This window comes from Haemorhous mexicanus, chromosome 7 (assembly GCF_027477595.1).
Source record: "Haemorhous mexicanus isolate bHaeMex1 chromosome 7, bHaeMex1.pri, whole genome shotgun sequence".
NCBI classification, from domain to species: Eukaryota; Metazoa; Chordata; class Aves; order Passeriformes; family Fringillidae; genus Haemorhous; species Haemorhous mexicanus.
Genome location: NC_082347.1, coordinates 2,475,558 through 2,502,998, shown reverse-complemented (window position 1 = coordinate 2,502,998; position 27,441 = coordinate 2,475,558). Strand labels below are relative to the sequence as shown.

At 40.7% G+C, this 27,441-nt stretch overlaps 1 protein-coding gene across 2 annotated transcripts in view; it reads left to right on the top strand.

The window, feature by feature from the left end:
• Positions 1–27,441, top strand: part of CTNNA3 (catenin alpha 3) — a 411,569-nt gene that overhangs the window by 268,433 nt on the left and 115,695 nt on the right. For both annotated transcript variants that reach the window (XM_059850814.1, XM_059850815.1), the window contains 2 exons: positions 6,026–6,118; positions 27,145–27,301. In XM_059850814.1, the coding sequence (XP_059706797.1) occupies positions 6,026–6,118; positions 27,145–27,301 (250 nt within the window). The remainder of the gene's footprint in view (positions 1–6,025; positions 6,119–27,144; positions 27,302–27,441) is intronic.

The following is a 27,441-nucleotide window of genomic DNA, read 5'->3' as shown; positions in this document are numbered from 1 at the left end:
TTCATGAATAAAGCTAGTGGTAGAAACTGAGAACACATAAGAAACCTGTAGAAGATATTTCTGTATACCACAAAATTAGAAGCAGAAAATACATATTTTCATTTGTGGTTTGAAGAGAGCAGGCTAACGGTTATAATCAGTTTACACTGTATATAATTTATATTGAAAGCTGTACTGACTGCTGTCATGCTGGAATTCAAATGTTATTCCTCAGCTCAGTGTTCAGTTGCTCTCCTACAAATGACATATCATCTGAATTGTGATTATTCAGGATTAGCCTCTACCTCAGTGGGTTGATTATTGGGCTGGTTTTGTGTCCGTTTTTGCACTGCCCTCCTTAGACCTTTTTAACTCCTTGCCAGTGCCATGGAGAATGTTACATGTGTTGAGGTGACGCTCTGTCTGGTTAGTGTTCCTTAGAGGTGTCTAGAAGAAATACTCTTGCTTGGTTTTGTGGAAAACCAGTAAGTTTTTCTGATATTTCCTACGTGTTAAAAAAGAGGCAAAATGATAGGATCAGTACTCTAAACTTCCTAAAGACTGTATTTGAAGTTTTGTGACACACGAGTTCATTTTTTTTGTGAAATCTGAAACATGCTGGTTTTTATTTTGGTAACACTTTCCCAGTATGGTACTGAGAATTCCTGTAGGGTTATCAGTGGGAGGGATTGGGTTGGATCAGAGGGTTCTTTGCACTAGTCTAAAAAAATCTCAAAGTACAGACTTGGGGCTTACCCTGCAGGGTAGTGAAGGACCTGGGTCACTTCAGGCTAGGCAGAGCTTTGGAAGGTCCTTCCTCAGTGAAACAGCTTCTTGACAGGAGGTATTTAATATGAAACAGGAAATCTTCACCAAGAAGAGGAAACAGAAGCTTTTATGGAATTAACGACTTAGTTATCCTTAGTGATTTACAGTAGAAGTGCCTTGGGACTTTGGGTAAAGTAATGAAAAGAATCTGAGCTTCTATTGGTGGAGCAGAAGGGATCACATCTAGAGAACGTGCTGCTTCATTTTGTACAATTTATAGAAGAAGAATTTAGCTAGTTAGCAGACAATCTGTTCCTGAGCAAATACTTATTTTTGGGAGTTAATGGAGTGAATTTGACTGAAAAAAATCCTTCGGGGTACATCTAATTCTTGCTGTGCAGTGTGGACAATATATCAGCAAAGCTGTTCTCAACTGCAAATGAAACAGGTGGTGAGGCAGTGCAGTAATTATTTACTCCTCTACTACTTAAAAAAATCTCACTTTTGCATTTTGTTGTCAACCTGGAGTTAAGTCTGAACCTGGATTCATTCCTGAGCTTCTGTATTGCATCCTTAAGTCATGACTGGAACGTCTCTCCCAAGGACTTCTGTCCCTTTCCAGCATAAGACCCCTCAGAGGGAAGAGGCAATCTTACTTTGCTCGTGAGCTCCTGCTCTCCCCGAGGCTCTGAAGAGATTGGGAACTGTCCCTTTTGCCTACAGAAAGGATGTTAGGTTATCTCTGTTATTTCAGCAATAGGTAGCTTCAGGTAGCTGGCTGTTGAGAATTACTACACCTTTCTGGAAATCCACTGGAGGTAATTACTGGCTCTCCAGGGAGTTTAGCCTAAATGAGTTTTCTGTTTTGCATTAATACCCAGTGGAAAGCATTGGGAAATATGAAGTTGATTGAAGCTTGAGCCTTCATCTTTGCTTAAAGCCTTCATCCTCTGCCTGGGGAGAGAACATTAGGGGATCCACGGTGTGAATGCACTTGTGTGAGCATAGGCAAGGGAAAAAGTCTTCCACCCCGAGGAAGTTTGGACAACAGAGTGAACTTGTTCATGTATAATGTATCTCTCATGGCCTTTAAGGGCATCTTTCTTTGCCTTTCAGTTGTTTGGTAAAGCGTAGGAACTGAAAAAATCTGCACACGTGTTTCCAGTTGTGCTCTCTCCTTGACACACGAGTCCCATGTAATGTATAAATCCAGGAGAGCAATATGATTTCTTGAATTATCTTTTTAACCAAGTATATCTACAATACCCAAATATTACTTTTCAGCAATTTCTAGCCGTTTCAAAGTTGTTGTGTCATGATGTTCTAAGGAGAGGAACCCCCTCCCCAATACAGAAAGATAAACTCTCACCCAATAGTAAAAGCACCAGTTAAAGTGACTGTAAGAAGCTGTTTAATAACTGCAGGAATAAAAGAAATGTGCCTTGGCATATCTTCTGTATAGAGATAATGGGCATCAAAAAATGCACTCTTTGGTACCTTCAGAATTTAAAAACCTATCTGGCTAATGAAATATTTTATCTACTGCCAGTGCTGCACTTACATGCTCTGTTCAAAGTCTTATTTTCCCACTGCACCTTAATTAGTGTATTAATTGATGTTGCTCAACCCCATCAAGGATGGTTTGTTCTCTGTTTGTTTTCAAGGAAAAGCTGTATAACTGCTTTCTTAGTGTCTTTAAAATGTTTGGAGAAAATGATAAATTTTTTTTTGGTAGAGTTCTGATTCCAATCAGACCAGCCTACAAGAAAGCTTTTTATTTGTCCTGACAAACTTTGCTCTCCAGAAGGACAATTATCTTCTGACTGAGAGCAATCTTGGATTTTTATTTTGCAATTTTGTTTTTGAAGCTGCAGTGTACTTGGGTTTGAAGTCCCCTAGGGGAAGCTAGTTTCTTCCAGAGAATACAAAAGAAATGTGATGTATTTGTGTAGTTTATTCTGCTTAGGGGAGAGATTGTGGTATAATGAAGATTTCTCAGATTGCAAAAACCTTTTGAGATGTGTGTGATAGATGACAGTAAAGTCTTATCCGAGCTAGGGCTTGATTTTTTTCTTATGGACTGTAGACGTTTGCTATTGCTGAAACAGCTTGTCCTCCTTCTTAGCAACATTATAGCCTCAAAAGAGACCTGAGGTTCACACATGCCCTTGCTCCTGCTTGGTAAAATACACACAGGTGTTTGCCTCCTTGCATGTGATTTATTTGAATTATTGTGGTTTGGATTAGTGTTAAGAAGATTTCTTCAGGAGCTGCTGAGGGAAGTACCAACAGTGAAAGTGCTGATGGCTGAGGCCATGTTAATGACTTCCAGGGATCTGAATTGCCTTTGGGTGGAATAGCTGTGAGCCTCCCCATCTACTGCTGAGACTGACTGAAAGCCCTTTTACTTATGCATAAGGTACCTGTGGACTAGTGCTGCTTCCATGCCAGGAGAAGAAAATTCTGCCCATTTTCTCATGGAAGCAGAAGCCTTATTAACATTGATCAAAATGAAAGGCAAAGGTCTAAATTTGCTGCTGGCAATGCACTGTAGTAAAAACTCCAAATACTCGTCCAAAATACAGCATGTGTTTATTCCAAAGTAGCCAATGCTACTTTGTTTAACTTAAGAGATATTTTTAAGACACCTTATGTAAATATTACAAACCTCTGTTTCCTGTTGTAAAATGGCCTAATGTAAATTCCTAGTGCTTATGCCCTACCCTAGGTTTGCTGCTTGTACTTTGAGAATACTCTTCTGAAATGGGCCATCAGGAGGGAATGCTTAGAGCTGAAGGATCAGGAGGGCAAGCACAAGATCTGAAAATTGTTCCTCTTTGTATTCAAAAAACCCTTATTGCTGTTGACTTCAAATAAAAAGGAATACCTGTGCATTAAGAGCTCCTTCCCAACCTGAGCATGCTTTGTCAGAGAAGAGCCACACTTTTTAACCCTTCTAATCTCCCACATGATCTGGTAACACTCACAGAATTTGTCCCCAGATGCTGATGTGTTACATTGAGCTATTGGTGCCAGCTGGTTTCAAGTTCACGCTCATATTTTGCACGGGGGTTGGAGTACATGATCTCTGGGAAGCTCTTTCATCCTCGTTTATTATTCTGTGACTGTGACACAGTTTACATCAAGGACTGTATTTGTACTGAAATGTTGGAGCCAGTGTAACTAGGAAACAGGAGAAAAAGTTGCTGTAAACTGTCTGTATCTGCCTTGCTTGCTCATCATGACAGGGACAAAACTGCTTAGAGCAGTTCCTCGCTGATAAACAGGAGCTCCATATTGCACACATCTGTGCTGGATTCCAAGAAATCAAAGTAAAGTTTTTCATGAAACTTTCAAATGAATTTGAAAAACCTGAGGAACCCGGTGGTAAAGATAAAACAAAAGCTGCTGAGAGTTTTTGTCCTGGTGGAATGGCTGGCATTGCCTTTTTATTTTACCCTTGAAATGTTACTGCTTTAGACATAGAAGAGTTCTTTAACTCAGTCATGTTTGCACTGAGTCCTGTAGAGTGCTTCATTTTCCATAGGTGGTGTAGGAACAAAGTGTGAGTGAACTCAGATTTAAATTAGGGATACACAAGCACCTTAGTGACTGGGGCAAAGGAATTATAATACTGAAGCCAGTATGAATTAATTTTTGGGACTAATAGTGAAAACTTCTGACCTGCACTCCAAAGAAAAACAATTTTTTTTCTTTTTTTCTTTTTTTCTTTTTTTTTTTTTTTTTGAGGGGGAGGGAATAGCATCTTTTAGGATTGTATTGTGATGATACAAAGTCATCTGTGGGTAGTTTAAGTTGAAGAGTCAGGAAGGAAAGCATAGAATCAAACCCATTTATTTCAGATACTGCATTAAAAAACCAGCCTATGACAACTTACTTCAAATAAAAGAGAATACAGTGTTAGTGCATTGATGAAACTGAATTTTTTCAGACTTAGGCTTTTTTTTTATTGTGGAAAAGATAACACATCACATGGGTAGGGAACCAGTGAATTGTACTGGAATACCAGGGAAAGTTGTACAAAGTATTTTTGTGTAGGCACAGGTGTACATGGAAGGCCCTGCATTCTAAATCTCATCCACTTCAGAAAATGTTTCTTAATCTCTTCTGAATTTTCAATAGGAGAAGTAAATTATTTGTCTGTGCACTGCCGAATGCCTTGTAATTACTTCTGTCAATTAATCAGGAATAATAAAAGCCTTTGGTGTAGTAGATTATTCTTGAACTAGTAGTGGTGGTGTCCTAAAATGTTGATAAAGGAAGATTTGCTTTTATTTCATGGCAGCTGCACTGTAGAAGTTGTTGTATGAGTTTTGGGTGACTCCAAAATGACTCTGTCTGGCTGTGTTGATATTTGCAGCCCTGCATAGGTTGGTTTTTAGGCAGTGTTTGGTCTGCATTAACGTTAGAGTGGCTGTAGGCAGTGCAGCTACTTCAGGGAGGACTGTGATGGTTGACAGGTGTGGAGTACTTTACAGAAGGACTCACTACAGTAGGACAAAAAGATCTTCTGGATCCCAGTGTCCCAGCCTCTCTTGTACCTTTGTCAGACCTGTCTCTTTCAGCCTCTTGATATTGATTTGCAGTGAGATACTTCTTCCTTCATCCCTTTAAACTTGTGGAGCATTGTGGAAGAGATTTTTACTTTAAAGGAAGCTTTATCTCTATGGTGTATGTTACAATAGAAGATGGATTTGTTCTTTCACAGATTTCAGGTTTCCATAGACCTTGTCACTGTTGGTTGCACTGTATGTGCTGTATGATATGATCATTTCTGTTGAAAACCATACCACTAACTAAAAGAAAAATTTGTTGATAGCTCAGGGCAAAAATTACTTTGTGCTTAATTACAACAAGATAAATTTTATTTGAGCTTTAAGGTCTTAAAAGTAAGTTTAAAAGAACAGTGTAAAAGCTGGTTATGGTTTGAAGGGCTCTGAAAAATTAAGGGGCAATCTGCTGAAAACTTAGGCTTTTACTTTGAAATTTCCTCCTATTTTCTAAACATCTCTCTGCAGCTGTTACCTGCTGAGCCTAAATTGGGGTGAGGTGGTAAGATTTCTCATCACTGTCACCTCTTTCCACAGCTCTTTTTCCCTCCTGCAGGGTTTCCCTGTTCAAAAACATTATTTGACAAAATATTTCTCCCCCAAAATGAAGGCTTTCTAGCAGAGCTGTGTTTTGGCAGGTTTGAAGTCTGAGCAGGAATGTTTGCTCACAAGGCTGATTGCTAATTTGTCTATTTATTTTACTTAAGGTTGCCAATCTTGCTTGTTCATTGTCAACAAATGAAGATGGAACGAAAATTGTCCAAGTGGCAGCAAATCACGTTGAGACTTTGTGCCCCCAGGTAGGAGGTGTTCACTTCATTCCCACTGTCACATACACTAGGGTGTTGTCACTCAATGCAGACGTTTCCTTGTGTTCCTTTTGTCTAACTTCACATTCCATTTACACAGCTCAGCGTAGCAAATGGAGACCAAATGAGAAATGCAAATACTTGGGCAGTCTGTTCATTTGCTCTGTGGTTAACATAGAAATGGTTAATAGTCTGTGTTGGCTGGGAGCTCTTAAAAACTGCAATTGCAAAAATATGCTGCTCTCTTTCTGAAACACCTGATTGAATAAACAACTGTAATGTGAAAAATTTGGTATAATTTACTCTGAAATATTTCCTATTTTGAGCTTGAAAGACTTACCACTTGCTTTGGTTTTTGTGTAAGGGAACAGTAAAGTATGAATTCTTGTGATTACCATCAATTTGAAAACTTGAACTTTCATCTTAAGGAAGTCAATGGGAAAAAAGCACAACTACAGCTACACTTTTTCTAAGATACTAAGTACTAAAAGATGTGTTCACTTGTCATGTTCAGAGTTACAGAGATATAAGAACTTCAGCATAGATCTTTTAGAGCAAAGACTTTACTGATTCCTGTGAATCTGATCTGTGTTGCAGCCTTGAGGCTGTATAATTTCAAGATCATTAGTTCTTTGAAGAACACTGTAGTTTACTCATAAGTAAACTACATAAGTATTTTTACCCTTTTGTGGTAATGTGGTTGAAATAAAAGTTGAAAAGCAAATATTAATATCTTCAATAGCAAGCTTGAGAAGTCCATTTTTTGCCTGTTGAATAAATGCAAGTCTTGGAGAAATGAAACATTTTTGTCAAGGAAGTGTGTTGTTTTGAAAATGTCACAAAGCAGTGTTTTCTCTTGAATAATTCAGTTTCAATGTCTGTTTTTAAAGCTTGTAGGGTTCTGTGTTTCAGATCACACTTGTATATGATTTAATGTGTTCCTGGATTTGTAAGAAGGCTTCTTCCAGCTTCTTTGTTTCTCCAGGGGTCAGGTGCACTTTTACAATGGATTATTATACATCCCAATACAGCTTTTTAATTGAAATTGAAACCTCCATATCTGATACTAGAAACTCTTAAAATCTAATTTTGACTAAAATATTGATTTTTCTTCACAGCCATTTAAGTTTTTAGGCTTTTAATTTCCTATGCTAAAATGAAAGTTTCTTGGGTTTATTTCTTTCCTTTTTTTTAACCTCAAGGTAAACTGGGGTGAATTAGTTGATGATTATAGATCTGACTAAAAAGAGATTGTGGAATACACAGAAGATTATATTACTACTAAAGGCATGTTCATTGTGCAGGATTTGCTGCTTTCTTAGATAAGGACCATGCCCTGTGAAAGCAATTTGCATTTTACCTAAGTAAGAAACAGCAGATTAAAACTCCTGCATTTTTTCAGTACACCAGATTATGTCATGTCATTTAAAAGCATTCCATAGGGAAAATAATTATCTCTTAAGTTCCCTGTGAGGCATATCACTTAGAGTTCAGAATGGGGAAATTCACACCCAGAACTCCCCAGTGCTCTTAAATCTTCAGAGTGAAAAGAAAGGTATTTTATGTGCTTTACAAAGTATTTATTGAAGGAAAGCATGGTATGGATTGAAATCTGATACAGTAGAAATAGAAGAGCCTCCCGACCCCAAATGCCCCAAAAACTACCAACCAGAAAACCCCCTAGCAATTACAGAAAACTCTTGGGAGTTCTGCAGATTTGACAGCCAGACTTCCTGTGGAGCACAGAGGAAAAGGCAGCTACAGAATTGGCAAACACTGGGGGAAAGCCTTTTGGCTTTTGTTACATTAATCATGCATCATACATCTCATCTACTGTAGGTAAAATTGAGAGGGTTGGTTGGGAGCCCTTGCTGCTGTTGAGTAAGAAAAACCAGAGGCACCAGAAGGCTTTGCCCAGGTTTGCACAGCATCCACCTGACTTTGGGTTTTCTCTTTTATGCATTGCTGTGATACACGCAGACCAGATTGGTCAGATAATCAGTACATTTCACCTGATTGCCTGATTAACAGCATGCCTTTCCTATAAACAATCTCTGAGAAAAACAGGAAAACACAGAGTAGGAAAACAACCCTGCAGGTTGTTTATAATAACAGGTGATCATTGTTTATCTTCAACTCCCTAAAGTCTCACAAGCCAGTTCTGGGAAAACTTATCTGCTTTTCTCGCTCTTTGACCAGGCTGTCACATCCACAAACCTTTTTTTGTTTTGTCAAGTGAAATTATTAGCAAATATTTTGACTGTTTAACAATTAAAATAAGCTGGGCATTTATATTGGAGCCAATGCAAAACACATAATGATCCTGGAATGTTATGAATGTTTTATGAGAAATTAATTTAGTGTTAAATCAGTAATAATATAAAAAAAATGAACAGCTGGTTGCATATGATTTGGTGAAGAATTATTTCTGTTCATAAAACTCACTTTTGGTTGGGAGAATTGGGTGTTGTCAGGTAAGTAGGATCTCCAGTGTCACTTGTATTGGGAATCCATGTTACTGTCCTGGTGTGTCAGCAGGACTTCAGCTGAGTGCATGGGAAAGAAAGAGAAGGGAAAGAGCCACCAGAGGCAAAAAAGCTTTTGTTTTTAAAAGCAAGGCTATAAATCTGTAGAGCTGTTTTGCTAATACCCATGCTGGGTTTGTTACTCTAGTGCTTCACTTCAGTGGTGTGTTTGGGGAGGACTGTGGTTGCCCTAGCAGTCCTCTGGAATACCTGGTAATAATGGTAAACTTGTTAACATAGAGAGGGGGAACTGTCCTGTGGGAAGCCAGAGATTAGCAGATGAGACTCTGGTTTCTCTATCCAAATTCTTCTTAGGTTTTTACATTTTTATGGTCTAATCAGCTTTCAAATCCTGAGCTGCTGCTTTTGAGAAGAGTGTCCTTGAGCCTAAAACTGGAACAGTTGTGTCAAAGTGCAGATCAGAGGTGGGTGGTCGTAAGACAACAGCTAAGATGATCTTCAGTGTGTCAGAGGGCTCTGCCTAGAGCCTTTTATTAGCATAAAGATCCCTGGAGAGTTGTAAGGAGCAGGGGGTTTGGGATATTTTAGAACAGCTGTATCTGAAACAGTGAATTTGAGGGTCACTTCCTTTGAAAGGGAGCTTCACTGGAGCTTGCTGCTAGTTACCACAGTGGTACAGGGTAATTACTGGAACATCATGAGAGGAAGGAAAATGCAAGAAAAACACACAATGTTGAAGGTTTAGCTTAATCTTCAGATGGTGATAAAGAAATTTTTGAAAGTCATTTGAGCCCATGGAAAATTCTACCAGATATTTTAAAGAAGAGGTGTAAGCACTGGGATAAGCAGAAGCTTGGATCTTAGTATTCTGGTTAGCTCTGTTTTTCTCTGAAGTATTGAGATAGATAGAAACCATCTGGTTATAAACTGAGGTGAGAAGTAATTCTATGTAACTAATGAAAAGTGTGTAACACTTGGCACAGTTGTGAAGGATTCAGCTGTGATTTTGAATGCCATCTCTTCTTGCTGCTTAGAACTTAATATGCTGCTAGTACTTTTAATACTGCCTGCTCTGTGATAAACCAGTATGTAGCAGCATGGGGTTTAGATGTTGGTTGCTGCTGCCTAATTCCCAATGAGCATCTCCTGTGGAAAAGCTGCTTGGGTGAGCATTCAGGCAAGTCCATGCACCACACTCACCACAGCTAGCTCAGCCAAGAGAGGCAGAGGGGCCTTTATATGGTCATTTCCAGCAAGGTTTAGTGCAGCACCCCAAAGGGAAACCAGGCAAGAGACCTGGCCATGGGCTGTGCACAAGGTTCAGTGTGGGGTCAGCAGCCCATGGCCTGAGGGCACGGGGTGCTGCAAAGGGCATTGCCCTACAGGGGAGATGGGGCCAGCCACCAGGGACACCACAGCCAGTGAGGAAACAGGGAAAGGAGAAACCACAGGAATTGGGAACATAGAGGGAATGAAACCTGGGGTGGATCAATGTTGAGAGGCTCCATGGGCAAGTCTTCTCTTTCAGCCTAGGTGGAGACTCCATGGTGTATTCTTCCAGGGTGGGGCCCTGGGGATTTCCCTGAGGGGTTCAAAGGATTCCCACCAGTAAATATAAAGGTGATTTTTTTGGCTATGGTGGTTTGGTGAATAAGTCACTGTGATGGTTCAGATAACGTGAAGAGAGGTATTGGAGTAAGGAAGATGCTGAGCTGATCAGTGGGAATATGTTTATACACATCCTGTTTACAGACCGTTGAAATACTGATCTGACAGCTGTCTTGAACATTTTGTATTTGGCTTGTCCAGCATAATTCACCTGTTTCTTCAGTGCCAACGTGCCAGTCTAGAACTGACTGTTGTATTTTGATATTATAGAGCTGTTTCTCTATTGACCCATGTGTACCTGCAGTGAGAAGGGCCTTGCAAGAAACCAGCCCCTGCAGCCTTACTTTCTTTGAATTTTAATAATTTCAGCCCTGTTGTAGTGATGCTTTCTTTCCTATCTTGCTAGCAAAGAATATTAAGCCTGTCATGTGTCTTTCAGGATCATGTGAAATTGTCTGCATTTATCAGTAAATTCAGAAATACCACAGAACCAAGAGTTGAGGGATTGAGGGTTTTTTTGGAGAGCGTGTGTGTGTGCAGAAGGGATCCAGGCAAAGCATCTCCAATCCAGTCCAGCAGCCACTTGCATTCTCTGCTCTTCCAAGTACAGCAATGACCTCCAGCTTGGTGCAAAGTCATGGAAGCTTCAGCAGCCCAACAGTGACAGCTCTGTGCCCCACACACAAAAATCCAACTTGAGAAGCTCTACTTCCCAAGCAGGGCTTGTGTGCTCTCTGCTTGCTTTTTAAGAAAATGATTGTGACCTTGTTATGCTTTATGAGTTTTGATCAAGCTTTCATGAGAATGTCCTATAATTTTTTCTCAAAATTAAATATTGTGTTTTTCTGTTATGGAAATGGATGGAGGAATTCAGCTCTTCCTTTGAGATGAGCTAAAGAATTCTTTCCATGGATTTACACTTAAAGTGTCTTGCCTGTTTTTGTTGATACAGACAAATGGATATTATTTCCTTCTGTGTAATTTTCTAGGAAGTAGGTAATAGCAAACATGAAAATGCTTGCTCACAAAAATGAGACTAGCTGATCAGTGGGCAGGATCTTTTGATGTGTTGCATTTTTCAGGTATTGGAGTTCGAGTATGTATTTTATGATGCTGTGGATTTTTGAAGCTAGCAGTTTGCATTTTCTGTATATTTACTTTTTCATGAGATAAAAATCAATCATCCATTTTGTTATTTGCTCTGGCACATTAAATTGTGGGGAACATTGAAGAAGATTTTTTTCTTATCCTCATAAAGACTCTTCACCAACATCACTTTAATAACCACAGTTTCATCTTCTTGCTTGAACCATCTTTGTGGCATCTCTTTTTATCTGTGTTAATACAATTTCCTTCAGAAACAGGGCAGAAGTAATGGGGGAGAACATGGTAAATCAGTGAGTTCTCTACCATCTGCTTTAAAAGACAGACAACAGACGTTAGTATCCAACAGTATCGGACTTCTTAGGTATCATCTCCAGCCTTTCAGTGGAGAATTTAATTAAAAGTATCTATTGTGCCTTAGTAATCCTATTTCTCAAGGAAAGTCTGGTGAAATGATGGTTTTCATGTAGGTTTTCACCATGTTGCGAAGTTCACACACAGTGCTGCTAAAGATGAGGATTTCATCATTAACTTTGGTCTTTATGGGGATGTAGATGAGGAACAGATGGAAGCACTTAGTCTGGCAAGCACTAAGGGAAGTGGATGAGGTAGACTTCTTGAGCACTCCTGTGTTTAGTTCCTTCTCATGCACCCTGGTTCCACAACCACCTGGTCTGGTTTACAGCATCAGTGCTGCAGGAGACTTCCCTCTCTCCCTGCTCCCCAGCCTCATTTCTGCCCCTTTGCTCATGAGCAGCAGCAGCAGTCACATAGCTGCTCAGCAGTCTGGGCCAGGGACCTGCTGTGAATCCCCCTGGGAAGCAGGAAGGTTGAGTTTGCCTTCAGTCAGCTGCCCAGGGTCGTTTGCTGTGTGGATGCCTGAACTCAAGGGAAGGGAGTGAGGGCAGTCTAGAGGAGCAGTCGCTGCTTTTGGTGGCACTGCAGACTCACTGAGTGCTGCCAGCTTGAGCTGGCAGTGGCACAGCTTTGGTGACAGAAGGCAGTGTCCAGGGTTGGTGGAGAGCTGTTGTTGCCAGTTCCCAGGAGCCGTGGTGTGGAAGAAATTGTTAGTCCAGTGCTCAGTGGGAGCAATGGTGTGTGACCCTGTTTGGATGGATGGAGCCTGTACCATCAGAGCCGTGCAGGGTTCATGTGAAGGGCAGTCTGCACTAAAGGGGCATGTGCAAAACCACGTCTGTCTATGACAAAGACTGAGTGTGGTACAAGGAAAAAAATCTTTCTTATATCCCCTAGCATAATGTACTGACTCTAGTATTTGCAGGACATTATCTAGCTCAGTTTATGGAAATTGAGGTTTCTCATTTTCAAAGCCTTTTAGCAAGCTTATTGGGGTACTGTGAATCCTAAAGCTGTGGAACACCAACATGTGTTGGAAGGCACAGTACTTTATGCTTCTGTACAAATAGATGTTTGTTTTGGCTTGAACTTCTCTCATAAACAGTTTGAAAAGGGGAACCACTCCCCCACTGTTACTCTTAGGTTCCCCTGAAAGTCTCATGCTGGCTGTGACTGCTTGGCTCACTTATGATAGTACTTGGGGAGAGAATAATTAACTACAAAATGCCTTGAGGTTGTTTTCGGTCTTAACTTTCATCTTCCAACATCTGTTGTGTTAGACTAGAATCCTCAACAAATTCTCACCTTGTACTATTAAACAAAAATACAAACCCTGAGTAGCCTCAGCTTCTGTAGCAATAGAGAAGCTGTCCTGTTTTATCCTCTTCTTGCCTCACCTGCAGTCTGTGTACATAAGACATGAGACTGATTGAGAATTTAAAGTTGCTGGAGGGCATTTGCTATATTACACCATAGTGCTATGAATGTTTTATAAACAATTTGGTTTTCTCTTTGCCTTTAAAACTTCAAAGTATTCTTCCTAGAAGGGTATTTTTTTTAATCTCCTCAACTTCATCCTATTTTTCCGGATTTATAAGTTAGAGATGCTACATTTCGTTGGTGACAGTCCTACAGCAAAATGCTAGGAAGGGAAAGAGTGGCAATAAAGTATCATTATTAGAGACTTCTGGTGGTAAAGAACCTACTGAGTCCGGGGAGCAGGGTAGGAAAGCTTAGAGTAGTACAAGACAGCAAAACAATACCACTGTTAAGAGATGGGGTCTTACATGGTTTTTGGAAGAGAGGGATGGGCAGCACTAAAGAGCCAAGAATGTAAATGTCTGTGGCACGCAGTAATAGAGAGGTGTAAATAGCACAGGCTGACAGGGGAATTCATTGCTCTTGTTGAAGCAAGGAGCTAAAATCACTAAGGCATGACTCCATCTGACATGGCTTTTTTGGGGCATTGTGCATCTCTTCTACCAGCTTTACATCTAACCTGGAGATGTTTTCCAGCTGGAATAGTGGCAGTGTGATGGAGATTCCTGTGGGTGCTCAGCACCCTGCAGTCACCTGGGGATGTAGATGAGGAACAGATGGAAGCACTTAGTCTGGCAAGCACTTAGGGAGGTGGATGAGGTACACATGGGTCTGGTGTCGCTGCAGTGATGACAGGATGGGCTGTGTGCTCCACATTCTTGTGTGTGCCTCTGTGTCCCAGGAGCTGCAGCTGCTGAGCAAGCCTTCTGGAGACTGCTGCTGCCTTCTGCATGAGTTTGACTGCAAAGCACAGCAATTTATTTTTATTCCCTGCACACTATTCCCTTGCCCTTTGTGCAGGGTCAGACTTCAGTGATTTGGGGAAATTCTGGCACAGCTCTGAGGGAGGATGTTGAAGGAATCATGTGGGTGTGGTCCTGCCTGGGCCAGACTGACCCCCAGCACTCCCTTCCAGCTGTTACCATTCCATCAGTCTGTAGAGTACCTGACCTGCAGAGGGGTGAAAGGGCAGATCTTACAAATGTTTGTTGGTTCATGTCTCTGAGCTTCCAGGATTTTAAAAAGAGCTTTTAAATGGTTTTACAGGAATGTAATCAAATTCAAGGCAATGGATGACTACCCTTCTTGTGTTTTCATGATTTTTGAGTGCAAACTACAATGCTATAGTGTCATTAAATGGGGCAAAGAGAGGTAACGTGATCTGCAAGGGGATTTTCTGTGTTCCATTTTGCATTCATATTTGTAAAAATATCTAGCAATTTAACTGCCTGCTTTACTATTCCTAATTAAAAGTAATTAGGAAAAGTCACAGCAGCTTTGAAAGTAATAGTAGCAAGTACAGCAAGAATTTGTTTCCTTCCTGTATCTCTTAGATGACTGTGCATTATTGTAAGGAGGCAGAGTCTTAATTTGCTACTCTGAGTTAGAAAAGCTTTTTTTTATGTCACAAAGCTTTTTCTGCTATTGCAAACAGAGTAATTTCAGGTGTTGTTTACCAAGCTAATTCTTGGTATATCTTTACATGATGAATTGATGGGAATTAAATTTCAGTTTTCAGATAAGGTCATGCCATTATGTGTATCATGGGATTGTAGTATTCTCAAGACTATTCTTAGGATTTTGTAGGCTACATGGGCAACTTGATGTGTACTTGTAGATAATTTTGCATTTATTAAGAGCTCTATAAAAGTCTTTGGTGGTGTTGGTTTTCACATTTTATTTCCCACATGTGCTGGTATTGACATCCTAGCAGGAAAAGATGTGGACAATATGTTTGGCTAGGATGCCATAACCTTACTCTGGATTTCAACTGTCCCTTTCTGTAATTTTCTTGAATATTGAACTGTTATCCCATGTAGCTTCTGACACCTGGGAGCTGAAATGAGACCTGGCTAACAGGATGGTGGTTGTTGAACTGTGCAGGAGTGTTTGCTCTAATGACCTCTGACAGTCAGAGGATATGCAGTAGAGAGTGTTCTGACCAAGGGCTGTAAGAAGAACATCAGAACAAGCACACATGACATTGGATGTAAAAACAGTGATGGAGCCTGTTTTCCTGGGGTTGGCTGAATGTGTGCGTGAAGATGGGAATTCCTTGTTTTCCTTTGCTTGCATGTTTGGCTTCAAGTGTGGTTCTTAATTGCTGGCTGTGGTTAAGCCACAACCACTGACTGTTCTCACTTAATGCAAGCAGGCTCTTCCCATTGCTGGTCCTGCTGTAAGTGACCACAAACACATCACCTGAGTGTTGTTCTGGCACTAATCCTGCTAGAGGAAGAATCTGGTCTGCATGGGCTGCTGGCTTATTTGTCTGTTCAGAGTTGTGTTGTGTTGAACTGGGAGAGAGTGTAGGTGTAGAAGAAGGGATTACAAGTGACCTCACCTCTGATAAGTCACAGCTGTACTGATTACTAAAGAAGAAGAACAGCCTTGCCCTTGATGGGGTCACAGCTGTGATTAAAAAAAGATAAGTGTGATAAAAGGGGTGGGTTGGCTGGTCAGGGAGAGCCTTGAGGAAGTAGACCTTGAGGAAGTAGAGGAGCCCTGAGAAAGAAGGAATGATCCAGAACAACACAAAGAAGAATGAAACAAGGAAGAAATCTGCTGCAAAAGATCTGCTGGGAGGTCAGTCTCGGTCTGATAGCCTTAGAGCCTGCTGTTGGAGCCTGCAGTCAGTGGAGCAAGGTAAAAGCCTGTGGTCAGAGGCAGCAGGGAAATACTTGCAGTCATATTCCAACAGGAAATAGCCAGCAGTCTGAGTCTGTCAGAAAAGCCAACAGTAGGGACTTGCTGTAGTCAGAGTCAGGATGGCTAGGCTGTGAAGAAGAATAAACCAGGACCCTTTTCACACTGTTAAATGAGAGTCTGTGTTTTGGCTCATTTCTACCCCTAATGAGAGGTGTGCCTCAGCAGGAGAGAGGAGCAGCCCAGGAAGATTGGGGTGTTTGTAGCCTGCAGCAAGGAAAGCCTTAACAAGGTCCTTGAAGCCTGCAGTGGGGGCCAGGAGCATGGAGTTAAGCCTTGGGAGAACAGGAAAAACCTCCAGGACCACAAAGGGCCTGATAGTGTTTGCTGCTGCTTAGATCTTTGACTGTGGCAGAAACAGCTGAAGAACTGGAGTTTGTCTGACTGTGTGAGTGACATGGAATATACTTGAGGATGCCTGTGCATCCCACTTTTCACCAGACTATTTCTACCTGTTCTTTTCAGAGGCACATTACAGATTTTCAACTTCCATGTCCCTGTCTCTGTGTAGCTCTCCTAAAGCTTTCTGCTCTCTGTCTGTTCAGTAACTTCTTTTGTGTGAGGCTGAAAGCTTGCTGTTGGCTTCAGCTCTTTGTTTCTTCAGCTCAGACCATCCCATAGCTTATAGATGTTATAGGAAAGGAAGGGCATTGGCATTTAAAGAATGACTAAAGAAGAGTTTTGTTTGTAATGGTGATGGTTTTGTTAGAAATCCCAAGAGGAAAGGAGGAACTAATTAATACTAAGGTAGTAGGTTATTTGTATTTTCCTGTGCTGTTTTGGTTGGGATTTTGTATGATGTACTTTAAAATGTACATGAAGCAATAGTTGTATCATACATGTTGAGCTTTACTGATGTCCTTCCCCCAGCCAGTTTATAAATGCAATCCAAATGTGTGTTCATCTTACCAAGGATTCAAGGACTGTAACTGTAGTGTAGTTACAGTGCAATTGTTCCAGTTTCATTACAGTTTTATTTCATCTCTCTCAAGTTTGGTACATGAATGAATAGTCCATAAGGACCTTTCTGGTTTATATGCATTCTCTTATAAATTGGACTAAATATTTACTTGGGTATAAAATCCAATAAACAGAATGTTAATGATGTAAGCTTCAGTTTTATACTGTAATTTTAGTATGCAGCTAATTTGATTGATAATTATGGGGATTGTATTTAGACACAGGGGCTTTTTATGCTGAGCACCTTTTGAGATCAAGTCCTTAGACTGTGTAATTCCCTGGAGAGTTTTCTTTCTGCCCTCATGTGCTGGGAAGCTGTGCCATAGCTATGGGAGTGTGATGTGTGCAGGTGGCTGCATGGCTTGTCCCAGTCTGATCAGCAAACCCAGCTGTGCCCAGTGGGAAGAAGTTTTATCCCAATGTAGCTGGTACTGCTGGTGTGCTTTGATAGAGCACTTACACCACCTAAGAAAATGTAGAAGAGGTTTACATCTCTAAAAAGCTTTGCTGCATGAAGAGACTTGGAACACAAAGGTAAATACATTTATAGTGAACTTCAGGTAGCTGAGCTGCAGATCTGGATGGAGCACTGTTGAAGACTTCCACTATGTTTTGTTTTGTTATTTTATACTCAAAACCATTATAATTGGAACTCAGATTTTATTTTTTATTTACTCTTATGTGTATCAGTAAGTCCTGAGGATTATTTTAAGCTTCCATTTTAAGATTATGCTTATCTTGAAATGTGGATTTTGAGAATGCATTGCTCAAGGCTTGATAAGATTGGGTGAAGTGTTCTGTGGCTTTCTGAGCAGAATCTAATTGTCCCCATGCATACAAACTGTGGCTACAAGAAAGTAATTGTTAAGTTAGAACATTCAAACTGTAGCTAAAATTAAAGTAATTGCCCAGTGTTATGATTTGCTGGATCCTAGGTGAGATCCTGGGTAATGGGTGTATAGCTAATACAAAAAACACAGTTGGAGGAACAGTGATTTTATAATGAGTCAAAAAATGCACTTTTACTTCTTGAAATAAACCAGGGAATTTGTGCAATCCACCCCCATACCTTCAAATATTCAATCCAAAACATTCCCTGGGTCACTTACAGACACTGTATTCAGAAAGTCAGAAATAGGAATGTTTATTCTCCTTACTTGAGTTTCAGTACCGCAAAATAAAGCGAAAGGAACTGAAATTATGGTTCCATGCAAATCAGACACCTGAAATCTGACCTAAAAAAAAGCCCAGCGCATTTGGGGATCTGCTGTCTGCTGCACTTGTCAGGTCAAGTGAAGTAAGTTCTGGAAGGAAAGTGCTGTTGGATGCACTTAAGAATCAGTCTGTAAGTGTTCAGCCTATTCTGATGTCTGTCTCCAAAAAACAGAGTGACTATCCACCCAAATGTAAATACTGAATATTTAACTACATTGTCAGTGCTTTTGTGCTTTTGTGACTTTTTAAACTAAAATAATGGAAATGTTTGTTTTGTTAAAGATAACTCTGTGTGCCTTTTCTGTAGAAGGGTTTCAGATTCATTCAGAAATGTGCATGTAGTCCCTAAGTAAAGCCAAAACCAGATGTGTACAGGGGTAGGAAGAGCTTTAGAGGACTGCTTGGTGTGTGTGGGTTTGGTTTTGTTCCTGAGGAGTGCACCATGCCTCTCAGCAGGGCTAGACTACGTTGGAAGGTTTACTTTTGAGTGAAATTGTGTAATTTGTTTTCATAAATTACAAAAATCTTATCCCAGTTTAATAATACATTTCTGTGTGTTACTGACTGCCGCTGCCCAGACACCAGGAGACAAAACCGTGCAGAATTTTGTCCTAATTTCTTGCCTGGTGTATCAGATCAATAATGTTTGTAGAATTGCTGGGTTACCCCCTTGCCCACAGTTCTGTTTGTTCTTGAGGGATTGCTTTGTCTGTCTGCTCTTAATTTAGTCACAAATTCCTTGGCCAGTAGCTTTTAATAACCCCATAGAAGTTTAATCTTCCTTTAATTGTTGGTATCAAGAAGGCTTTTGCTAGATTTTAAGGTGAGATAATATAACTCTTTGTTCACTGAGGTTTTTTGCATAACTTCAAGTTGCCTCATATTCTCAGAACAACTCATTTTTAACTTTTCAAACTTATTGCCAAACATAGTCAAGTATGTTCAGTGTTAAACCACATGCCTTGAGTGATATCCCTCCTTCCTGCTTTTTAAATTGTGGGAAAGGAGAAAGAATCTTAGTAAGTTCTTTAAATACTAGTTCTGCTAAAGTTGAGGTTGCAAATAGGACTTGGAAATTTTATCTTGGGTCATAATTTGTCTTACTTGTTTTCATCCCACTGCATTTAGGATTTTAGGGATTGCTGAGTTCTTATTGCATCATTGTTTCTTGTTGGATTTTTGAGTCTCTCTCTGAAGCAGTAGGTGTCTTAATCTTGATCATAATGTAAAACTTTATGGTCGTGTACCACCTGTAGCCTTACCTCCTCAAAACTATCAGGGCTAGATAATGCTGCTGAGGTAGCATTTTCTGGGATGTTGTGAGGAGGAGAGGGCTGTGGATGGAAGTTCTCCAATGTTCAGAACAGGATGAAAGCCTCTTGTGGAACTACAATCTTGCTTTGTCTTCATATTTCACTTTTGATATAATGATTAAGTAATCTCCCTTTACTCTGCATCTACTTTCAGCTGTTTCCAGTGGGGTTTTTGAGTTTACCAAGCAATTCAAGTTGGTTTTATTAACAAATATAGCCAGTAATTTATTTACTCTTGGAAAGCACTTAGCCCTTAGGTACACTGTGTCTGTATTGTCTAGAGCTGTTATCCACACAACCTCAGTTTTATTTATTTATATTGACTGAAATGCATTTTATGATTAAATATGTTGTATACAAGATACTCAGCTTTCAAAGCTTTAAATTGTTATGAGTTTTTCATATCTGTGTTACTGCAGTTGCTTTATAGGCCAGATGCCAAAGCAGCAGTGTCACATATCCTTGCACCTTTTTACCATTATAGTGGGGGTTTTTGCTTCCAAGTTTGTTTTTTAATTAGTAGTAAATAGATACTCTCTTTTGCAGAGCTTGGGTATATCTGGATATTTAAGCTCCCCCGCTGTGTTAAGAGAAATGCAAGGCACAGCTTGGCAGAAGTTCCCCACAATTTTGTGTTAAAAGAGCAACAATAGCAGAGTGCCAGCATGTTTCTATGGTTTCTTTAGTAGAACCATTGTGTCCTAGTGGTGACCTAGGAAATCCTGGTGTGGTGTTCGTTTCATTGTTTACATTTCTGTTACCTTTCCTAGATTACCCTGGGGAAGTGTGTCGCTCTGCCCCAGACGGAACTGATGTCAGTATTTATCATAGAGTTACTCTAACTGCATTTCAGAAGTTCAAGCTGGAAGGGACCTTAGGATGTCTACAGCCTCTTGCTCATAGCTGTTTGTTTCAATCCTCAATTTCAAAATGAACTCTGACCTTTCTCTAAACTTTGACTGGTCAAGTGTTGAAAGTCCAAGGGCAGAGACTGCACAAACTCTTTGGGCAACTTGTTCCACTGCTTGACTAACCTTGGTGTGAAATTTCTCCTGTGTGCATCTGTGCCATCTCTCATCAGCTCCTCCCTCTGTCTGCTGTCAGAATACCCTTCCACCATGCATGGCTGTGAAGAGGCTGTCTGTGCTGGTTTTGTCATCTCCTGTGTGTTGAAGAGCTGCTCTTGGGGCCCTCTGAAGCCACCTTTTCCTCAGGCTGAAAAAGCTCACATCTCTCTCCCTCCTTGCAGGGTAAGAGCTCCAGCCCATAACCCTCTAGGTGGCTTTCTGCTGAACTTGCCTTAATTATTGTTGTCTCTGTTGTATCAGAGAGCCCCAAACTGGACATGGTTTTCTAGGTGTGATCCAGCAAGTGTCACTTCCTCTCTGCACCGTGGCTGTGCCCTTTGAGCTGGCTGTGCTGTCAGCTTTCACTGGGGAATGCTGCTGACACAGTGTCAGGTCCTCTTCCAGCAGAGCTGCCCCCCAGCCAGCCACTTCCCAGACTGTGTCATGATGAGTAAGTTACTCCACCCCAGCTGCAGGACCGGATTCTAGATGTTCAGGTGATCATTTTTGAAAGAAGGAAGAAAACCTCAGGTTCTCTTCCACCAAAACCAGCTGGACATAAGTTTTCTTCCTTACAGTCCCAAGTAGTGCAATTTCTTCTGTGATGTAACATGAGGTACTTAGTTTACTAACAGCTTGGAAAAAATCCAGCTTCTGAAAGCTCAGAAACCAGTTTTCTGTGTTTTGCTGTGTTATCCATGTACATACCTTGATTAATCTTGTTCAGAAACTGGTCACATTACATAAATTAATTGGGGTCAGTGTAAGATGTACAGAATAGTTTTGATTTTAAACAAAGGCATGAATTCTGATCTCTAGAAATGACAGACTTAAATGACAAATTGATGTACTGCTCACCTTGAATATGACCATCCTGTTATATTTCCTTTAACAATAAAATATGGAGCTACAAAGTCTCACCTTACTGTAGCAAAACTCTGGTGAGGTTCTACAAGGGGTTTGTCCTGGGGGGAGCTCTTTCAGCTTTGCTGTAGTAGCTTACACTAGGGCAGAACTGACCCTTCTGTTCTTGGAGGTAAATTTCTCAAGCATATTTGAAAAATATTTGACTGAATTTGGCTCTGCTGTTACTGTGTCAAATTGATGTATTTGCCCACCTAATTTTGTTGGAAATTAGTCTGCTGGATGTGGAAGTGAATATAAAGCTGGGTGGCCAGCTCCTATTCAGCTGAAAAGAAAGATAATCGCCAAGCAAAACCCAGACTATTAATTAAAGTATTTTTCTTGTTTTGGTTAGAAGGGCTAACAGTTTTTGATATTCAGAATATCCTTATATTTAATTTCCAAGAAATTTCTAGCTTTCTTCTGCTGTAGTCACTGCTGTAACAGGCATTTGCCATTGCTTTTTACCTTGTTTTTTTAATTGAAAGACTGTAAAAGTATTCTCTTGTAATATTAATCCAACCCTGCCTATGTACTTTTTACTCTTGGGTTGTTTCCTTTTGCCTGACCTTGGGCTGGATGATTTATCCTTCCCTCAAGGCACCATCTCACTGAACACTGCTTCCCTGCCTCCTGTGGCAGGATGGATGTCTGCTGTCCCCAGATTGTTACTTCTGCAATAAAGGAGTGAGTAACTGCCAGTCTTGAGCTGGCTGTGTGAACAGTGTCCAGGTGTGGGTTTGTGGGCCTGTTGTGGTCTTGGTGTTTTGTTTTCCCGCCCCCCACGCAGCCTGTTTTAGCCCATTGTGTACAGGAGTATGTCCCTGAAAGCTTCCTGTCCTGTGCATGCCCCAGATTCCATTTCAATTTACCTCTAGTTTGATGTAGCAACTGGCTGTTCAGAAGTTAGTAGAAGGTAGGATCTTACTACTGTCATCATTTTGCTGTGTCCTCAAGCTTCTCTCAACTTGTGTAACCACTGGGCTGTCAAACTTCAAACAGGTTCTCATTTGATGGAACATACAGAGTATGATGTATCCTGCACGTGATGAGGACATAGGGCTATTACTGCAGTGCAGCTAATAATAGCACTTGCTGTCCTCGCCTAGCTTCTGCTCACAAGTCCAAAGATTTCTTTGAAAACTGGTAATTTAGCTCCCAGTGAAATGCCCCAGCAGTGAGCAGGAGTACTAGCAGCTTTCTGGTAATCTGAATTGTGATATTTGTGTGGGGGAAAAGTAATAATGGAATTTCAACAGCCTAATATGCTGTAACAAGGCAGAATAAGGCTATATTTAATTAGCCAGTAACAAATGCTAACCTTGATCTAAGATCAGGAAGCAGTGGTGAAAGAGGGACTTCTGATGAGTTTTGCTCTCATTGTTTCTTGAGGCCAATTCAAATAAATCTACACCATGAATGATAGTTGGAGTGAAGTAGAAAAGCTAATAAACCTCATGAAGCCTAAGAAAGGGACATTTTCAACTTTGTCTCTTGTTGGTGAGCCTGAGGATGTCCCAGTGAGAAGTTTTCTTTCCCTTTTTTGATTTTTTTCTTCTTTTTACAAGAGAAGAACATTTAAAGTCTCCATTTTATTTGTGTGATAATGCGTGTCTTCAAGTTTGTTGGGCTAGATTGGGAATACACAGTCTGAACCAGGCATGTGGATCCTGGCTTTGGGAAAGTTCCAGACAGAACAAAGCTCACTGTAGATCTGTGCTTAGCCATAAGTCTCACACCTTGATGTGGTTCCCTGGCAGACATGGGGTCTGTAGTGTGCTCTGCACTTTAGATATGACAGGATTTTGTTTTCATTACTATCAGTCTGAATTGTTCTATGGTATGTTTTTCTGAGTCATTTCCACACTTCTGGAAGCTGTGTTTGTCCAAAGTGAAATTAAGTCTTTTCTTAATAGGACATTAAGGGTTAGAGCAGCTTACCAGAGGACCTTAAGGAACAGTGTCATCTTTAATGTTTAACTCAGAATTAGCTGCCTCTGTGCGGGATGGACCTGATTTCACTTGTAGCTGTCAATTTCCTGAGGGAAGCCTTAGGTAAATGCTCTGGTTGGTGTTGCTGAGGTGGTTAGTGGTGATAATCTGCAGCCCTTGTGCAGCCTCAGCCCATAAGATGTGCCAGTGCAGTCTCTGTGCTGTTAGAGCAGGGTGCCCATCTCTCTGGGCTCTAGTTACTGCAGGCTTCAGGATTTTTTTTCCAGAGTCATAAGGATTTCTAAATGCACCCATCTGATAAAGCTGGCTACATTCTGTAAGTTTTGATGATCTTCCCAAGCAGTTCACCTCTTTATTGCATGTGGTGAGACAAAAGTTGTTTTATTTTTAATCTCTGGCGAGATAAAAGATGCTGGCTCTGATAGTGGAACAGCTCTTTGCCCTGTCTCATTGTTACTTTTGGCAGAGCCAACCTGGTAAGTCTGCCAAAACAAAGAAGAAAATGCAGTAAGTGTATTCGAGCAGAAATAGAGTTTGACTTTCAGTTAATGTCTAATTAGGGGCTTAAGCAGAAAAGTTAGAAATTACCTGTTCAATAATTCAGTCTTGATAGACATATTTTAAAACCTAAACTAGTTAGTGTGGTAAGTCAAAACAAGACCAATGTGACCTAAGAATTATTGAGGGGAAATTTTGAGATTTTGAGCCCCTGGCTTAGAAAATTGATCCTGTGAAAATGGATCAAGCATGATAGGAATGAAAACAGTTAAAGCCTCAACTCCTACAAATTTCTTAATTTTAGAAGTGTTGGGGAAGCTGCTGTAGAGCCGATCAGAAATGGGCTTTTATATATTGCACTGCCTGTGGAAAGTTATGTATCTTGGGTGTTGCTATTGAAATAGAGAAACTGGAGGTGATACCTTGTATGCAGCCGTACAGGGATAGGCACCGAATTTTTGGGTGTGCTGTGCATCCTAACAAAATGTATCATTTGGACAAAAATACATGTGCTGACTGCTTGAAACCTGCTTTCCAACATTTTCAAATGTTTAGAGTTAGAATTGGAAAAATCATTGTAGTGGTTTTGGTTTGCCAATTTGAGATTTCCCGGCCAATGCAGCAAATAATGTGGTGGGCTGAGTGCTGGCTAAATGCCAGTGTGCTCACTAGAATGTACTTACTCATTTCCTGCTGTGAGATAGGATTAGGAGGAAGGCAAATCAGGTTCAATACTTTAAAAGGGTATAAAGAAAACTTTGTTGACAGTAACTAAAATAGAGAATAATAAGAATCAAAATAAAACTTTTAGAACATTTCTCCTCCCCCCTACAACATTTTCTTTCCCACTAATAACATACAGAAACAATTTAGTCAGTTTATCACCTCTAGAATAATCTTTCTTCAGTTCACTTAGGGAGAGGAGTGTCTCTTGCCATGCCATGGAGACTTCTCCACAAGAAACAGTTCCCTCGTAGCTTTTAATTTTCACAAATAGCAGCTGCCTGGAGAATCTGCAGTCGTGAAGTCCCTCCCATCTTTTTGCAGCCTTCTCACAATTGTATTTATGGGCCATGTCAACTTATGGGGTACTGTTTTAAGGATGAGCTGTTTAGGAGTAGAAGTTCTCTTTATCTATCTTTGAAATCATCTCTGGGAACAGAGGTCTTCTCTCCCTGAGGGCACAGGGTCTTCATCACTCTCTTCTCTCTGTTCAACTTCTCATGGGATCACAGTTACTTTAATATCTGCCTACTTTGGCATAGATGACTTTGCTCGTATTTTCAGTTTGAATGCTTCATCCCACATTCTTTTCAATGAGCTACAGAGAAAGAGTCTCATGTGTCAATTATATTCTTCTCCATAGCTTTACAAGAGGATTTCAACTTAAACTTAAGGCATATCCCCATTCTCCTGCCATATGGGACTTGAGTCTTTCTTTACAGACCTTGGTGTCTTCGTGTTGTTCCTCTGCATGTCCTCACTCTGTCCTTTCTCTCACTCGAGGGAGGATTGAAGCTCTACAAGCCTCATTTGGGCACTGAACGAGTTGAGATCTCACTGGGACTGGCAGAGGGTGATCCCTGCAGGGACATGATCCCTGCCGGGCGGTGGCCAGAGCACTCCTGGTGATGGCTCTTCTCTGCACTCTGGCTAAAAAGGAGCCAACAAACAGGGCAAGGATGGGTCTTTGTTCGGAGATCCAAAGGGTCTTCATTCTGAGAGGATACAGGGACAAAGACAAAACCAGGGTGGAAGGCTCGGGGTCAAATAAGGGGAAGAAGGGGTGGATCTGAGGGACAAGGGCCAGTGGGAACACAGGCAGGAGCAGTAAAACCAGGGGAACCAGTAAGGCAACAGGGGTGGAGCAATGTGGCAAATGAGTGCCAAGGGGGATCAGAAAAAGAGAGAACATTCTAGGGGAAATGCTCATATGGAAAAGGGGGTGAACTGAGGTGACGTCAGCTGAGGGAGCCAATAAAGCATTAGGGTGTGGCTGCAGAGGCTCATGGTAGGGAGCCTTTTCTCCTAGCCTGGTTCTTCAAGCTTGAAGTGCTGTAGTGTCTGTGGCAGGCCTACCAGCCAGAACTTTTCTCTCCAGATCCAGAGGATAGGGAGCTTTTCCTGGAGTGTGTTCATTTTTAACATGTGTGTTCATACGGGTGTGTTCAGCTTGCTAGTGGTTTAACAACGTGTCAGTCTTCAAAACCAGTCCCTGACTGGTGGTTTTAGACATGGAGGAAGCTCTCAGCAGCTCCTTGGAAAAATCATTTCTGTGGGTGGCTTCTTCCAGCCTCAGCAAAAGTCAGTTAATGCAAAACCAGCACAATTATTAATTACAACTTGCATCCCCACTTTTATAAACGTGTCCCCCAGCACATAGGTGCTGCCTGTTTGATTCCAGCCTTGATGCCTTTTGCTCCTGGCAGTATCAGAGCTTCTGCTCTTTTCCTGTACTGTAACAAATGTTTGTTACCAAGTCAGGAACCCAGCTGACCAAAATGGGGCAGGAAAAATTCTCATTGTTACTGCACCAACATATTCTAGCCTAATAAAGTATCTAGCAAAATCTTTTTATGACTCTTTCCAGGGCCAGTGTGCAACTTGAACAGTTTCTTCCTTTTTCAGAAAGCAAAAGATAAATTGAAATATATTTCATTTGGGATTTTGGGGGTTTTTTCTTCTTTTCCTGTTACTCTTCCTGTGCTTTTTAATTCTCTGCCACGCTCAGCAACAAGGGTGTGTTGTTTTTATTCTTCCCATGTTTTGCAGGGTGTTTGGTTGTCTTAAAATCATTTCCCCCTTGATAAATAAGCAGTATTCAGAAGGAAGGGAAATGCAGGGTTAATGTTCAGCTTCTACCTGGCATATGTGTTAGTTTAATTTAAAAATGTTTATGTATATAACATCAATAAACTATTATTATTAGGAAAAAGCCTCTCAAGTTCTTGGTGTTAAACTCAGAGCTGAAATGATGGTTGCTGTTCTGGTAAGTGTGTGCCTGAAGTGTGTGTGAGTGAAAACCTCCTGTATTTGATATCCTGCAAACTGGAATAGTGGGATTTTCCAACTAAAACCAAAATGTTGGGATTTTTCTCTCCTCTTCCATCAGCTTCTTAATTTATGAAGCTGAAATGGAGGTTGGCCTAAGCAACACCTGACTGATAGTTCTGCTTGAGAAGAGAACCAAAAGCTGAGCAAACTTTTGTTTGGAGAACAGGAATGCTGCTTTGCTATGTTAAGCAAAACATAAGATTTGATTTCTGAAGAAATAATTATTTAGTTGGTTTTCTCTGTTTTTGGTACAGGTTATTAATGCTGCTTTAGCTCTTGCTGCCAGACCAAAAAGTCAGGTTGTGAAAAACAACATGGAGATGTACAGGAGTACGTGGGAGAATCACATCCGTGTTCTTACTGAAGCTGTGGATGATATAACAAGTATTGATGATTTCCTTGCTGTATCAGGTATGATAATTTTCAGAATCCAGTTGTTCTTTTACATGCTTTGAATATTTTTCATCACTTTTCAATAGGAAAGCAGTGAAAGATGAGAGTGTATAATGATTTGTGAAAGCATTGCTGTCGTTTCAAATGTCCCCCCCCAG